Raw genomic sequence first — 16,992 nt, forward strand, 5'->3', positions numbered from 1 at the left:
TAAAGCAATATCCACAGCCACAATGTTAAGGACCGCTCCATTCCAAACAAGAAAGCTATTTTAGTACAACTATGTAGATATCATTTCGAACTTTGTGAAACATTTCATTCTGTCAACCTTTAGAGAACATTGCTCAGCTTCTCTATTCTCTGTGTTTCAGAGTCAAGCTCCTAATTATTAAAGAGCTGTCCTAACATTGCAAAATGAGATTGTTTTAAAAGACAACTGCAAAATGTAATAATAATAATAATAATAATAATAATAATAATAATAATAATAATAATAATAATAATAATAATAATAATAAATGTATGAGCTTGGATCTAGAGGGCTAATCAAAATTTTGAATACATTCTTTACATGCGGTCTGAGACAAACTGATATATTTGGTTGCTGATGAGAGTCTGACCGCTGCTTATTTCTGCATTTACATTTAAAGCAATGAGCTTGGGTCCCATTGTGCTCCTAACTAGGCCACAAATTTAGTTTCAGCCTCATTCTGTTTATGGCTAATAATACTGATTTGCAATCAGCCGTTAAGTACTATATATGTTAATCAAGTAAGAGAACATCACATTACCTCTGTATTCCCATTCTTTCACTATTGTTTCTTAATTCTTTGATCATTAAAAAGAGAGGCTACAATGACCTGTGTGATGTAAGTTTAATTGGGATATGCTTGCTTTTCAGAGTAGGTGCCTGTGTCTCTCCTTTCACAGGCGTGATACGTGTCTCAAAAGAAAACGAGGAAAACTTTAAACCAGGATGAGAAATCTTTTCTGGCCTCGTGTTTATCTCTGTTATTTCAACGGGTGGTATTAATCAGTGCATACATAATATTTCTTTGGACTGACACTTTGGTGCTTGCATTGTTTCAGTTATTATCTTGGGAGATAGTCTGGTTTATCTCAAGTTTCCTACATAACGAGACCCCTTGTGTGGACTTTAATCAAGTATTTTACTTGTGTGTCAGGTTCTACTTCTTACAGATGACCTTCTGTTGCAGGCAAGCCTGGAAATAGCTTTCTGTTATATCTGACTCCGAGGTAAGATTAAAAGTGCTTATCACAGTAATTACAGTAAAGGTTATTGCAGTCTAGCATCCCGTGGGGCTAGAAATGAGAGGAACACATTTTGATAGGATAATCCTCAGAATGAAACTTCACTTTCCTGTTGTTCCACAGGCTGGCCCTTGGTATACCAATTTCAGCTCTCTGATGCATCCCTAATGGGAAGTAGGTTAAGCAAAAGCAGCAAAACTTCTTCTGCACGACAAAACCTTTCATTCTTCTCACGGTGTTAACTGACCAAGAGGGGTGGTTCATATGTCTCTGAGGGTCTCTTTCACTTCTTCAAGAAACGCTTGAGGATTTTTCTTTTCATTCTCATATGAATCTGATACATGTCTCAGTTTTTTCTCCTAAAACCGCTGTCAGTGTATTTACACCTACAGTGCATGACCTTGAATAAGCAGTGACAGTTTCACTGTAAATGTATATTCATTATTAATGAAAATGTGATTATAGTCCCTGAATGCCATGAAGTGGCCTTAAACAAACAAAATGAATGAACTGGCCTCTAATACCCTTGAATCCGGAAAGCCAGTAAATTAAAAGTGACAGTGTAAACTGTTTCTGGAGTGATGGATTTGTTTTAGGCTTTGTCTTGAGTATGGTTAAGTACACAAAGCACACCTTCTCAAATGATAATACCTTGGTCAGTATCTAATGGAAAACAGTTCGATAACAACTGAGGGTAATCTCTATATACTCTTACACAGGTGGTCTGGAACTCATTACAAAACATCATCCGGGACTGCAACGCAATCAATTTATAGAGAGAGAGAGAGAGAGAGAGAGAGAGAGAGAGAGAGAGAGAGAGAGAGAGAGAGAGAGAGAGAGAGAGAGGCGTCTGCTAAGAAATAAATAATAATAATAATAATTGTGTGAATTACGTGGCGTGTTTGTGACGTGGAATATGGATTTCTACACCCATCTGACAGCAGGAGGGATTGAGGTTCCTGAACCTCACGTCTCTATATTATATATTTATCCTAATTGAAAGGGATAGCTTGATTTTCAATGTGAGCATTTTTTAAGAAGCATAGGGTTCAAAATAACTACCTCTTTCAATGACAGCCTTCCAATGTGTAGTGCCCCATACAACTTTAAACCTATTTTTATTTTGATATTTACAAGGCTGTTACCTTACCGGGTTGTGTTAAAAAATATCTGCTTTGTGGGACCAATAAATCATCCAAGGGCAAATTCTGCTGCTTCCAAAATATTGCAAACAAACCATAAGGCACTGTAATTTATAGAGCAACTGACAAATATAGTTGAGTTCTTATGTAGCCAAGAATATATAAAGAAGAACTGAACAAAATAAACTTTTACAACTCAGTTACCTTTAACAGCTGAACTTTTCTGCATATTATGATTTAGTAAGCTTGGCTGGTTTACTGATGTGAACAGCAGTTGCAATAACATGTGATAATTATTCACTGACACCTTCATATTCCCAGAGCAGTTTAATCTTATATGGTGTCAAAGATCTCAGAAACTATTCTATACTTGCTGTTCTCATAATTCTTTTATGTTTCCATTTTAAGGCTTTGAAGATACCACTGCCTAATCCAATTGCTGTTGAGCTATGCGAGATAGGGGAGGTTATGTAAATTGCAATTCGATTTTACAAAAAAAAAACAATTGTCCAGCTTTTCAGCCATAATTATCAGCTCTTAAATCAGCTTGAGCAGTTCAAACTAGCAGCCCTGATGAGGATAAACAAGCACTGGTCCTTCCCAGCTGTTTTTATTTTACTGGATCATTAGATCACATGATTCCTTAACCATATTAATGCGTTCCCAGTAGTCAACTTTCCCTTACAGAACGTTCTCACAGTAAAAGCACAGCAGAGTGTAATAAAGAGCACTGAAAGCACTGTAAAGTGCTTGGTAAGCATTGTAAAGCCCAGAGAGGTGTGGTAAAGCATATTAAACAACATGGCAAACCAAGGTAAACTATGGTAAAAGCACAGTATAACCATAGGGAAAAGCACTGCAAATGTAACCATGCAAATTCACACTGGTGAGCACTATTGCATATATAGTACATATATAAACATGATTCTGCATTATATAGTAATATTCACCCAGAGAAAAGCTTTTTTTTCTTTCAAAGGCATGTCGACTGACTAGATTTATATTAACATTACCTTTTTTTATGTATAATCCACTGTGGTGTGGGGAAGCAGTGAGATGTAATTCTGAAATCAGTCCACTGTACCAGTCTCGAAGGGCAAGCATGCTACAGTAGTGTTATACTGAATCTGGGGTTGACATTTTCTTTACTGGGGTCTAGATGAGTTTCTGTCATGGCCCCAGACATTAAAAACAACACAGGATGGAGTATGCTGTCTATTCTGGTCTCTTGAGCCTGAAATACAGTACATAGAATATGCATGGGATCTGCTTGAAAGGCAACTCAGTCTCCTGGAGCAAGCTTCAAAAACCGAGGGATATTCTTTTAGGCAGCCAGCAATGTCTAGACCATAGACACCCTCATTGATTTAATGCTTAGATGTCTTCAAGATGTCAGTAAATTAGCATCTTGATACATGTAAGTAATAATGTATGGGAAGATATACTCCACATGCAGCTTAATGATTTTTCAATCCATAAAAGTGCATTTCTAGGATTTGATTCTAGTGTCTGTTTAGTTTGTAATGAATGCTTTTAGCTGAAGTCACCTTTGTTTGGGGTTGAAATGTGAAATGACTGCTGTCGTATGTGATTGTGCTGTGGTTGGTTATCTCAGCAGCGTGATCAAGTCCTCAATCGAGGAGCGGCGTTCTCAAATGTTCAGCAGACAGATAATCAGAGGCCAAGATTTTCACCAGTTATGACTGAATATTACTTAAAATATTTATTTGTAGTTAATACATTTTATAATCTCTTACCTCAATCAAAACTGTGTCACATTCAAAAAGAAAAAAAGAACCACAGCAGACCACAGTGTGTGTTCTGGTACTGTTTTAATGAGGTAGGAAGTGTGAAAACTTTAAAGAGTTGTAATAATGTGCAGTATCTTTATTGCTTTATTGATTTTTACAAGCCCTGTTCAGTGCAAATTAATGACACTTTGGTCTCCTGCATTTGTAATCTGTCACATTTTAAATGACAGAACATACTATTTACTTACATGTTTCTTTTTTTTTTTTTACTCAAAATTAAGTATAAGCCATTTATAGCGAAGCCAGTTGTTTTCCTAATAACATCTCATATGTATAGCTATGTTTAAGAAATGTTTAACGTGATCTTAGAATATTACATGTGGGGCTGCATCCATATCACTGCCAGTAATCTTTCTGTATTGTAGGCACAATCAAAAATGATTTACAGAATGACTTTCCATATGAATCATAAGGAAAATTGAAGCCTTCTACACAATGAATAGAACATTGTGTGTGTGTGTGTGTGTGTGTATATATATATATATATATATATATATATATATATATATATATATATATATATATATATATATATATATATTTAGCTCAAAGAGCCAGCTGCCCTATATATAATGTGTGTGTGTGTGTGTAGTACAAAAATGAAAATGCATTCATATGCAAATTCCTGAATCATTCAATTCCAAGGAAAGTGGTCTGCATGGTGCAATTTAATGCAATCCGGGAACTACTGGAAGCTTTGAAGTTGAATTGTCTCTCACAATTTAAAGAAATGTGTGTTGACTGATCTGTGACATAGCCTTTGTTCATCTTTTTTCATATGCCTTCTTTAACATAGCCTCTATTTCTAACTGTAGATATTTCTCACTGTAGACACATTCATCATGGTATTGATCTCTCAGCATTACGATCTGTTGTGAAAGATGCAGGTCACAGAGAAATCAATAGCTGCTATTTGGCTGATAATAACTTAGAGTTATTCTCCACAGAATTTGTTTTATCCAGAAAGGGTTTCATTAGATTCATCAGATTTATGATGCTGCCTTTGTTGCAAGGTATATTGCATACAGCAACACATCTTTGCATTAAGGATAAATTGTCAAAAATGTAATGTCTTCATTGGTTTGCATCATGGGGAGAGAGGAGGAGAAGAGGGGCTGGGCGGAAAGGGTATATAACCCTTCATTGTAATGTGGAAACTGGTCCAAGTACTTCGATGGCCTCTTTATTTTTCTGTTTTCAAAGTAGCTCTTCTTTAACTCACTAGACAGATTTTACCCTCAGGGTCTGATCTATTTGAAAAGTTAAAGGTCTGAAAGCAACTTGACTCAGTGCTATCACAACTTTGCACACAGAAGAATGGGCTGAGTTCAATAAGGGGCAAGAATGTGCAAGTCTTATTTTCTTTGGAAGTCACTGGGATGGGTTTATCAGAATTTTTAAAAAAAGGTGTGGCTACTTTATTTGTTACTTTCATTGAACAGTTTTGATAAAAACTGCCCCGAATACTGACAGGTTTAGGTAAACAATTGTAGATGAGAAATTAAAAAAGTGAATTGAGAAAAGTTTATGATCCTTTATCATGTATTGTATTGAACCCAATGCCTGTATATAGATGATGAATTATATCAGGATATAAAGAGCATACTGAATGGCTGTTCGTGGTAAACAGTTTGTATTCGCCGCAGAAGGATCTCCCACTGGTTTATTGAAGGACATCCTCCTAAGGCTTTAAATATTGGAGAAAAATATCACAGAAATCGCTACCTGAAGGCCTACATGCATTATTCAGGGCATGGCAGCTGATTTTGGACTGAACCATTTCACAACCGGTGGAGGGTATAAAAGTTATCTTGTACAAACAAAAAAAAAAAAACATTTTATAACGTGATTTATACTAAGTGAATGTGTTGTGTGCAAGGTATCTCTCATTGTATAAGAGACGTCATTTTACACAGTTTGAACAGCCAGAACCCCTCAGCTTTTCCTTGTGGTCCTCTCACCCAGCCTGCACAAGACCACATCTCTTATACAATCAGTAAAAGAGACACCCTACTCACGATGTAATAACTTGCAAATTAAGTATAATTCCACCCTGTCATGGAGAAAATAACCTCATCATTTATAGAGCTGCTCTACAGAGGATACAGATGTGCATGAAATAAAAAAATAAACGATGACAGTAATGGAATATGTCAAATCTGATGCACATTCAAAATGTTTTATTGTTCATTATTTAAGATTAAAGCACAGTGTGATGTATAGAATTGGGCATTGCAGGTTATTGGAACGTAGCTACTCCCTCAAGGAGTTCTGCAGCCTTTCTTCTGACAAGCGGTGCGACAGGTGTGGACTGGGATAAATATTAAACAAAGCTACAAATAAATAATAATTCAGATGCATGTCAACTTCAAAAAGTCATTGGGATTCAGGGTCTCCTACCTCCTGGATTTGAAGAGTCAGACATGTTCAAAATGTATAACAGGTCTTGGGCAGATTACATTTACATTATTATCAATAATAATAATAATAATAATAATAATAATAATAATAATAATATTAATAATAATAAAGCTATTAGAGCTGAGGTAGCACGTATTTTTCAGCCAAGCATATCAAAAATACAGAAGTTTAATACAGAAAGACAGGCTCAGCAATTAGGGAGACATGGGAGCCTCTCCTGGGAGATTGGGTAATTCTCTGCAATGTATAGCCTGTAGCTGTGCTTTGTGGTGTTTCTGACACCACAGCGCAGGGGCACTGCAGTAATCCCAGTGAAGTCAGTGCCAGCTTGTTTTATCCTCTGTTTGTGCTCCACTGTTATACAAATTAAAGAGTGCCTAAGGTGTTCAACCTTGTAAAAGTGAGAAGCAGGATCTCTGTTGACATCAAGGGCATCTGCAGAGAGAAAACAAAACTAGTGAGGCAACTGGTTCTGAGCAAGAGAGAAGAATATTTCTTTGGGTTCCTGTGACGTGTGCCCCCGGAACTTGCTTCAGTTTCATGAGGCGCGGTGATTGTTGTGTTGCACAGTGGTTTGCTGGTTTGTTTTGGAACGGCTTGTGATAGCTGCAGTGGCCCATACAGTATTCACCATATGCTGTATATGTACTATTTATAAAACATACATGAGGGTGTTCCCAGTGGCTCTTCTAGTAAAAGCAGGGTGAGTCATGCAAACAGGAGCTTTCTGGTTCGAATCCCGGCCAAGTAAAGTTGTCCTCTTGGCCCACAGGGAGCTCAGCCCTGGCATTTGCAGTCCAGCCTGTATTAGAGGAAAGGTGGCTGGGAGGAGTTCACAACGCTACAGCGACACCTACTGGTCAGGCTGGGTTACAAGCTAAATCAAAAGAGTGAAGCAAGTTCTAAAAAATGTTCAGGATAAAAATAACCATTTTAACACTTATATATGTTTCAAGACATTTGGGATAAGATCAGAATTACCTGAGGAATATGTATTATGTATGCTTTTTGAGTAGTTGATGCAGAAGCTCTTTTAACTGCATTTTGGAGATTATGACATGGTGCAATATGGGCTGGGAAAGAATGAAGAATTTTTTATACTATGTTGTACATATAGCATCCCATGCATCTAATACCGTGCATAATTCTAAATCAAAACTAAAATGATTTGCAATGTGTAATAGCTATCCCTGAGTAGTCTTCATTTTTGTGATTTATAGTAAGTTAATATCGAATTAAAACAAACATATCATAAACTAATTGTACTGAGAAAGTATTGAGCAGTTAATGCATGTGTGTATATTTTATTATCAACTACTTCTCAAATAAATCATATAAATAGCATTAAAAGCTTTAGATCCTAAGGTGAAAATAAAGGAAATGTCTTTTTTACATTTGCTTTTTATTTGATTTTTTAGCTTTCTCTCTCTACATTTTTTTTTCTAAGAAATCCTTTGAAAAAAGACAAACCTTTGCCCTTTGGGTGACATTCATTTGAATGAACTGATAATCCCAGAACAAACAAAAGACTCTCTGAAAATATAATGCACGACAAACGCATGCTGAAAATGTGATTGCGCTTCACATATTAAACAACCCAGATCGGATGCAGCAGGATTGCAGATTTCCATCACGGGAAGACCTCAGGAAGGAATGCAAGGTCCCTGGTAATCTCTGTTGTGTGCACAGACATTCCCTATGCAATGCAAATAAACATTCTTTGCATAGGAATGTCTGTGCAATCTACCCATTAAAGTGAAGGTCTTTGAAAACTAACATATGCATCAACTGTAAGCATTTTTATGTGAAAGGAAGTCTTTAATAAAGTTCAATTTGAATTCAAATGACTATATATATATATATATATATATATATATATATATATATATATATATATATATATATATATGCGCCTGAGCAGAGAGATTTATAGATTTATTCTTAAATACATCTATAGTTCCACTTTGTTACACCATAATAATTATGGAGACATTTACTGGCATAATTAGAGCTTGTAAAATATTAACGGTAATGATATAATTATGATATAAAGAATGTGACGACAGATAATGTTAACGTGCACCATCCTTAATCACTTCAGTCTGATAATCGAATCCTTTCGCAATCAGTCATGGTGGGTGAGATTCGCATATTAGGCAGTTAATGCAACGATCCTCAGTAGTCTTAGCGTCTCGTTTCCTTTCATAAGGTGGTTCTCATTTATAATGCTTATCATAGTCAAAGCACGGCAAAGTGTAAGCACAGTGGAAGCATGGTAAAGCCCAGAGAGATATGGCAATGCATATACAAAATAAACTTGGCAAACCAATGTAAATGCATAACAGCCATGGGAAAAGCACAGGGAAACTGCCACCTGCCTGTGCAAATTCACAGTGGTAGGTTCTAATGTAATGAATGATTTCGTTTTTGTTTTCCATAACAGCAGCACAAATCAGAGGATTATTCTTTGATATAATCTTGCAATAATTCGCTTTCATTTCTGTAGTTAAAAAAAAAAAAAGATTTCTTACATGATTGAAAATGTATAACACTGTAATCTATAAATACATGCCTTTAGATTTCATTATACAGATTCGTTACCATTTATACAGCCTAGAAATTTCATAAACTACACTTGTAAAAAAAAATCACTTCCTCCCAGAAGCTAGAGCGGCTTTTGCTTTCTGAACACTTGCAAGAGAATTCTTTCAGATAACAAACTAATCAGACAACAAATACCTCTAAAGCTTGTGACAAAGGATTGGTCTGCCTTTTCACATATTATTTGATTACAGGGAGATCTTTGCCAGATAGTTACAATGGGGACCTTTCCATAGAATCCAATTACTCTGCTGCTGTTGGAGAAATAGGAAGTGGCACTGAAGTCAGGCAGTCATTAGATCCGTGCAGGGCAAGTACCCTCTGTTCATAATAGATATCCTCCCAGATTAACCAGCATACAGGGCTTTAAAGGGTCCGTTTCAGATCTGTGCTGCTTACCCTGCACTATATAACCATTGTTTTTTTAGCAACGTTGCTAAATAAAAGCATCACGTCTTGTATCTATTGAATGTGACAGCTTTCTCAGTTGGTTAGTTTACAGGCAATGCTGTTGGATGAACGACTGTTATGGATTCTGCCGCCTTCCCGTGAGATTGAAAAAGGCACCTGCTTTGTGAATGATCCTCATAGTATGTGTGACTTATTTGCTTCTGTTAATGACCTGTACAGATCGCCGTGATTTTTAAGAATCATAAGTATATCCAGACTAAAACAGAGAGCTCGACAATATAGCCTTGATGGAAACAAAGTTAGTATGTGTGTTATTTAAATGTCAATTGAGCATTACCGTCTTCTGCATCTTCCTCACCTTCAAGCAACTTTACAACGCTCTCCTTCTGGTTTCTTACTGCTAATTGCAGTGCAGTACAGCCGTTTGAATCCTCGGTTAGCTCAGCTCTGTTCATTAATAAAGCCTTTGCTATCGGGGCATTCCCCTTCAGTGCTGCGATGTGCAAAGGAGTCCACCCGAACCTGTTTCTGGCATTGACGTTTGCACGATGGTCGATCAGCTTGAGGACATTGAGAAAGCTCCCTCTTTGGATAGCCAGATGGAGCGGCATCCACCCGGATTCCTCCGCGACGTTGGGGTCGGCCCCTGCCTCAAGAAGCTCAGAAATGACCTCTTCTTGGCCGCTGCGAGTGGCCAAATGCAGAGGTGTCCACCCCATGTCTCCCCTGACATTGAGCTTCGCGTGGTTTTCCTTCAGCAGCCGAACCGTGACTGCGTGGCCATTGAAAGCAGCGAGGTGCAAGGGTGTCCACCCTTGCATGGTTTTGAGATTTGGATTCGCACAGTGCTTGAGCAGGTGTCTGCATATTCCATTGTATCCCTTTAAAGCAGCCATGTGTAGGACAGTGTAGTGGTTGCTATCCGTACTGTTTAGGTCTGCCCCGCTTTTCACCAAAAGCCTCGCAACTCTAAAGTGTCCTTTTTCCGAGGCCAGGTGCAGTGCTGTCTGACAGCCCTTCTGTTTTTTGTTCAGGTCGGCTCCTTGACTTAGCAGCAGTTTGAGGATATTGATGTGGCCGAAAGCGGCTGCAATGTGAAGGGCTGTCCGGTTCTCGTTCTCCTGAAGGTCAATGGCGGCTCGGCGTAGTAGGAGGACCCGGACAACGTTTTCATGGCCGTTCTGAGATGCCAAATGAAGAGGCGCCCAACCGTCACGCTCTTTGGCGTTCACATCTGCATTGCTGTCTAAAAGGAGGCGCACAAACTTGTCATCACCATTCTGAGCGGCAAAATGGAGAGGGGTCCACTTGTCCTCATCACTCAAGTTCACATCTGCTTTATGCTCAATTAATAATGAGCACAAGTCTGGATATTTATATAGAGCAGCTATAATCAAAGGTGTGTACCCATTGACACTTTGGGAGTCTACCTTCGCCCCAAAACTCAGAACTTGCTTTACAATCTCTGTGTCTCCCGTGGCAACGGCATAGTGAAGCAAGGAGTAGTTGTCTTCAAAAACCATGGTCACGTGTACTTCCTTCAGCATCTTCTTAAAAATAGAGAGGTCTCTTTTTCTCATCGTGCTAATGATGTCTTTTTCAGATCCTTCTTCATCTGCCACAGAATGAAAACAACCATTACATGACTTTTCATAAGTGTCATTTCACATCACATTTCACAGCTCATTTCACAGACTGGATGTGCAAAGCAGCTCTATAGGTCCAGCTATTGCTCATATGTACCTGTTTCCCATCTCTGCTCACCCTCACAAAAAAGTTACTAATATAGTACCATGGTATTAAATCGTATTTCCAGTCTTATTTTTTGTGTATTGTTTCATTGGCATTCCAAATAATGACTCTACCACTAGCGTTATCATTAATATTTTGCTTACAGTGTCATTATGGCATACAACAACATACACAGGCACAAGGCTTTCTTCAATAACAATTCATTACTGTGGTATTGTACGTCCATGATAATAATATGAAGTACAAATAAAACATTACTCACCACTTTCATTGCTTATTTCTGTGTTTGGTGCCATCTTAGGTACCTTTGAAAGAGATTTACGAAATGGATGATACACACAGCAGTATTATTATTATTATTATTATTTATTTCTTAGCAGACACCCTTATCCAGGGCGACTTACAATTGTTACAACATATCACATTATTTTTTACAAACAATTACCTATTTATACAGTTGGGTTTTTTTTTTTTTTTTTACTGGAGCAATCTAGGTAAAGTACCTTGCTCAAGGGTACAGCAGCAGTGTCCCCTACCAGGGATTGAACCCATGACTCTCCAGTCAAGAGTCCAGAGCCCTAACCACTACTCCACACTGCTGCCCTACACCTCACAAAAGTTGACATCATCAACACATTTTTTATATAAGAATTATGATTAATTAAAACTACTGCTAAATGTTCCCATTTCCAAATGCCTCTCATGTTGGACAAAATCAACATGTTATGCAGTTAAAAGCCGTGACATAACTTCTGCTATCCACAAAACAAGGTTGCAAGGTTAACTGGGGTTTGAACTTGAAGTTGTCACTCTGACCGACTCAAAATCTCCCGGGCAGAAAGTCAGCAGCCCCAGGTCTACTCACTTTAATGCTGTTGGAGGTTTTGCAGTACAGAAGCTGGTGTGTTTTTGCCTTTTCATTTGGTCTCTGACCCAGGTTTGGTGTTTTCAGCATCTCACTGAGGACCTCTGTTTCTTTGGTAATGTCTAGGTGAAGTAGAGATGTTCAATGAATTGCATGTTCCTTTCATAAATTTACCTTAAGAAATTATCCTTGCCATTGAGCGCACAAAGTAAGAGTCCTGGAAAAGTATCTTGAAATGGTTTTTGAAAAAAAAAAAAAAAATTGTAATTAGATATATCTTTGCCTTTACATCCTCAAAATAGGACCCCAAGAGACCCATACTAAAGTTACTACCTGTAACTCTTGAACTGACCTGTTTATATGCACAATCTAATTGGATTCAATTCCAGAATCCTCTCTATTCAGCATGTAACCCCTTTCGAGCTGGAATGGGCTTGGTGGGTTTAATCACATTCATGATAATAAGCACTGATTTGCACCAAACCTGACTGAGTTCGTCATTTAAGCTCTGCGCCAAAAATTCCATGCACATGTCATCTTAACGCATGTTTTTTTGTTACCTGCAAAACATGGTCTCCGCCTTGCCTCCTGACACCAGCACCGTTGCATCAAGTTAATCATCTGCTCGCACTCCTGTGGCCGGTCCTCTGGGACATCCTCCATACAGGGTCTTCTCCCAGCTGCCACTTTTACTATCACCGTCATCATATTGGCTCCTGAGTACATGGAAACTCATCATGTGAGAATGCAAATCACACTCTAGAAAAAGATGTGCCACATTAATTAAGAAAGGAACACAACTAAAATAACTCAGATCCTGAGGAAATAATCACCAGGATTGATAAACAGTGGCTCTGTTTCTTCTAGATGTGTTTTTTTTTCCTGAAGGGCTTTTAGAATTTCAACCCTAGGATTTGACTCATTTGCTAATCAGTTCTCTTATAGCCAGAGCTTTGGTTGCATAATCATATAACACCACAGGTTTTAAAGCTGTGTTTTTTATTTATTTTTTCTAAATTTTATATTTTCTAAATCATTTTAATTTGCTTTGCTCAAGTACAATTAGGTCACATTTTAATCCAAACTATACCATTCCAAAATATATTTGCTCCAACATGTTGTAAACGCATGTTTTTGTAGGAACAATTTCTATTCAATACCTGAATATGGCCTTTTCTGAGTTAGGACTTCCCAGATCACAATGGCGAAGCTGTAAAAATAGAAGCAGGACATTTACTGTGACTGTTCTAAAATTAAAATTCACTAGTGGCTCAAAGAATGAATTGTACCAATCATAATGTAACACAAGTCAGCTGGTATACAGTAACCATGAAGCCACGCCTCCAAATTGTGTAATGCAAGTTAAACATCTTAAACATCTCTAACTTCCAGTTTTACGGCATAACTTTTGTTGCTCTAATTAAAGAGAGTTACAATTATGGAAATGCATGCTAATACAAAACGCTGCCCAAAAGAGGATATGCTCTAGAGAGACTGCAGGGAATTGTTTGCACATGCAGAATAGGTGCCAGCTCACCTCCAGCTACTGAACGTCTGTTGTTGCTGTATGCTCTGCTAACAAGGTACTTTCTTCATTTTTTTTTTTAATCCTAGCTAATTTATTTTGCAATGTTGTGTCTCTAACTTGATCACTTCTGTGATCTTCCTTCACTGGAAGACAAATGTGTGTCTTTTAAAATGTGGAAATTGACTCTAAAGTAAAGCTCCGAGAAGGCTTTGCATCTGCTGCAACTGATAATCTTTCCTCCAGGTGCCTGAAACACTCCTCTTGTCTTAGACTGCCTACAGCCAGACAGCAGGTGGCCTTGGCATACCCTGATAAAAGCACTTACCTGTACACATCGTTTTTTGTTCCTGGAGGTTTGCTGTTCTGTAGAAACATCTCTGGGGGGATGTAGCTCAGCGTTCCTCTGATCGCAGAGAGTTCAATATACTCCATCCTGCTCGAACACTCCTTCCATTTGGACAAGCCAAAATCTGAAATCTGGGACAGAAAACAAGCCGTCAGATTTTGTCCACACACGTTTATATACGTATATAGATGTTTAAAGAAACCTTTAAACATCTTGCAGACCTCCAGACCTTCACCAAGCCCATGGAATATGCAAACAGAGACAGAGTTATTGTATAAGGGGTAAAGGTCCTTTACCTTCGTATAGGGGTATGTCCTGACAATGTGACCGGGCACGGGTTTCTGTCCTGCCGCTGGGCAGTGTTTATAAGATGTCTCAATATACAAGACAGTAGAAGAGTAGCTTGCAGTTACCCCCTGAAGTATGCTAGGGCTGTCGACACAATGCTTGTTAAATGAGGAACTGCACCCGTTGCTTCCCTTACCCTTGCATGCAGGTTTTCATCTAGAAGGATGTTCCCGGGTTTCAGGTCGAGATGAAGCAAGGGTGGAGTAGCGCTGTGCAGGAAGTTCATGCCCAAGGCTACTTCGTGGAGGATCTCAAACTTCTTGGCCCACATGAGACTGTGGGTGGGGAGTATCTGGTCCAAAGAGCCATTCTTCATGTACTCCATCACTATGGCCGGAGGATCGTTGCAGATCCCATAGACAGGGACAATGTATCGGAACTTCATTTTCTCCATCTTGGAAGCTTCCTCTATCATGGTTCTACAAAAAAAAAAATGTTTGCATGGAAGGCAGTTATGCAAGCAGTAGAGGCTGTTGATCAAGATGTGTTGTGTGTCCCCTTTAAAAATACATGTTCCCTGCTTTATGCTGTTTGTACACAGTACAGAACCACCACCGATGTGGGGCATGTACCAGGTCAAGGGTTGATGATTTGCTGATTACAGGTAGCAGGGTAGCAGCTATACAAGGTCAAGCCAGCAGAGTGTAGTCCTACTAGGAACACTGAGTGTGATAGAGAGACCAATGAGCTAATCAGACAACCATGTGGAATATAAAACGTCTGTGAGATCGTCCCCTACCATAGGGAGGCGAGCATGGAACCTGATTCTCATGTCAAACAGGCACACTGTGTGAAGAATGGATACATTTAGAAATGTGTTCAACTGTACACTAAAATATAGAGTGGTGTCTGTTAAAATCAGCCTTTTAGAGGGTGTTCTGTTACCGGAAAGCAGATCGTGTTTGTTTACATTCCTTAAGGAACATCAGTTTCCCCCTGTCACCATGGAGCCTAATAAGACCTGGCCTCAATATTAAACCTCTGTAATGTCTTAGAAAGCAAGAAAATACATTATTATTTTAAACAAAGAACTGTTTTGTCAAACAAGAAGCCTTAATATCTTTCATGATTAAATTCTTTAGTTAGTATTCTTTTATTTAAAAACCGTTCAGCTCGGTTATAAGAAGCTGAATTTTCTGCTTTCTACTTTCAAGGCCCATATATGTTTAATGATCTAATTTTTGTTTAAACAAAAACAGAAAGGGCCAAATCTTGACCTCTGGAGGGGTCCCAAGCCTCAGGTTGTCTGGTGTAAAGAACTGTTAGTCCCATTAAGGAAATTAATATATGAACATATCCATACACATATATGTAGATAATAACATTTACAGAACAAAATCCTGTCAATTTACCAACACAAGGATACGATTAACCTGCAAGAGAAAATAAAATAAAATCTAACATACATTATTTTACAAATGGCAATCTCTAATTCACAAGCTGCCCCATGCAAATCTGAAGACAGTTACGGGAAAGCACCTGTTACCTGTACAAACCGGAGTCGGAAGACACCCCCGAGCAGCATTTCACTGCAAATGTTTCCCTCCATAACTTGTGCTTGACTTTATAAACGTGTCCGAACCCGCCACTCGCAATCCTGACCCAGTCTGTATGGAAGTCTCCTTTATTAAAAATCTTCAGGTTTTTCAATTGCTTATCCTCAGCCAAAGCCATGGAAACTGGGTCTCACAAGCACCTGTTCTCTGCATATGCCAGGAACTCCCAAGCTCTCAATCATTTTAAGAGTACACTTCCTTGTAAGAGAATGGGGAAATATTTAGAGGTGGAGAATTTTTGTAACCTGAACCTCTTGCATGTTTTCAAACTTAGAGACGGCTGTGATTCAGGTTATAACCAGTTAGGAGGTGGGGCTGGTATTACTTACTCTGAGCTTCCCTGCATTGTTTAATATGCATTTTCTTCAAGTTCCCTTCAGGTGATATTGTTGTTGAAATAGGCTTTGTTTTTCATACTTCAATCCATTAGCAAAAACATGATTTAACTTTTGAAGTGACTATGTAATTAATGCATGTTATTATTATTATTTGTTTATTTAGCAGACGCCTTTATCCAAGGCGACTTACAGAGACTAGGGTGCAGAGTCACTTACAAATATGTCTCACCCAAAAGACTCAGGGTCACACAATGAGTCACTGGCTGAGGTGGGATTTGAACTGGGGACCTCCTGATTACAAGCCCTTTTCTTTAACCTCTGGACCACACAACCTCCTTATGTTATTTACCTGTTGTGTGTGTGGTATTAGTAAGCACTTAAATTTGCTTGAGGTTATTTTTTCCTGTGCTGCTTTCAAAAAGCAGAATTTAACTTCAAGGAAGGGAGAGAGAGAGAGAGAGAGAGAGAGAGAGAGAGAGAGAGAGAGAGAGAGAGAGAGAGAGAGAGAGAGAGAGAGAGAGAGAGAGAGAGAGAGAGAGAGAGAGAGAGAGAGAGAGAGAGAGAGAGAGAGACAGACACTGAAATTACATGTTTGCTTTTTCATGTGTTTTTTTTTCAAAAGTGCATCCAGTAAGACATACCCTTCTGAGTCTACCATAGTAAAAGCGTAGCAGTGTAATAAAGCAGTGAAAATATAGGAAAGCATTGTAAAGAATAGGGTGGTATGTAAAGCATATTAATAAACACCGGGCAGCAGTGTGGAGTAGTGGTTAGGGCTCTGGACTCTTGACCAGAGAGTTGTGGGTTCAATC

The 16,992-nt window shown here is 38.5% G+C and overlaps 1 protein-coding gene across 1 annotated transcript; it reads right to left on the minus strand.

Annotated features, from left to right (window-relative positions):
* Nucleotides 1–6,254: 6,254 nt before the first annotated feature.
* On the minus strand, nt 6,255–16,107 carry LOC117397141 (ankyrin repeat and protein kinase domain-containing protein 1-like). Its single transcript, XM_059009769.1, has 9 exons — nt 15,773–16,107; nt 14,423–14,705; nt 13,918–14,069; nt 13,225–13,274; nt 12,625–12,780; nt 12,065–12,186; nt 11,462–11,504; nt 9,806–11,062; nt 6,255–6,870 (listed from the first exon to the last, which is right to left on the minus strand). The coding sequence occupies exons 1-9, from the start codon at nt 15,958–15,960 to the stop codon at nt 6,623–6,625; spliced, it is 2,499 nt and encodes an 832-aa protein (XP_058865752.1). The 5' UTR covers nt 15,961–16,107; the 3' UTR covers nt 6,255–6,622.
* Nucleotides 16,108–16,992: the final 885 nt, after the last annotated feature.

This window comes from Acipenser ruthenus, chromosome 39 (assembly GCF_902713425.1).
Source record: "Acipenser ruthenus chromosome 39, fAciRut3.2 maternal haplotype, whole genome shotgun sequence".
NCBI lineage: Eukaryota > Metazoa > Chordata > Actinopteri > Acipenseriformes > Acipenseridae > Acipenser > Acipenser ruthenus.

What these genes read in the sequence shown, in the direction of transcription:
- LOC117397141 (XM_059009769.1), bottom strand. Translation starts at nt 15,960, where the DNA reads ATGGCTTTGGCTGAGGATAAGCAATTGAAAAACCTGAAGATTTTTAAT. An exon ending in ACAAAAAACGATGTGTACAG is followed by an intron (nt 13,275 to 13,917) that starts GTAAGTGCTTTT and finishes CTATTTTTACAG; the next exon opens with CTTCGCCATTGTGATCTGGG. An exon ending in AGAAATAAGCAATGAAAGTG is followed by an intron (nt 11,063 to 11,461) that starts GTGAGTAATGTT and finishes ATTCTGTGGCAG; the next exon opens with ATGAAGAAGGATCTGAAAAA.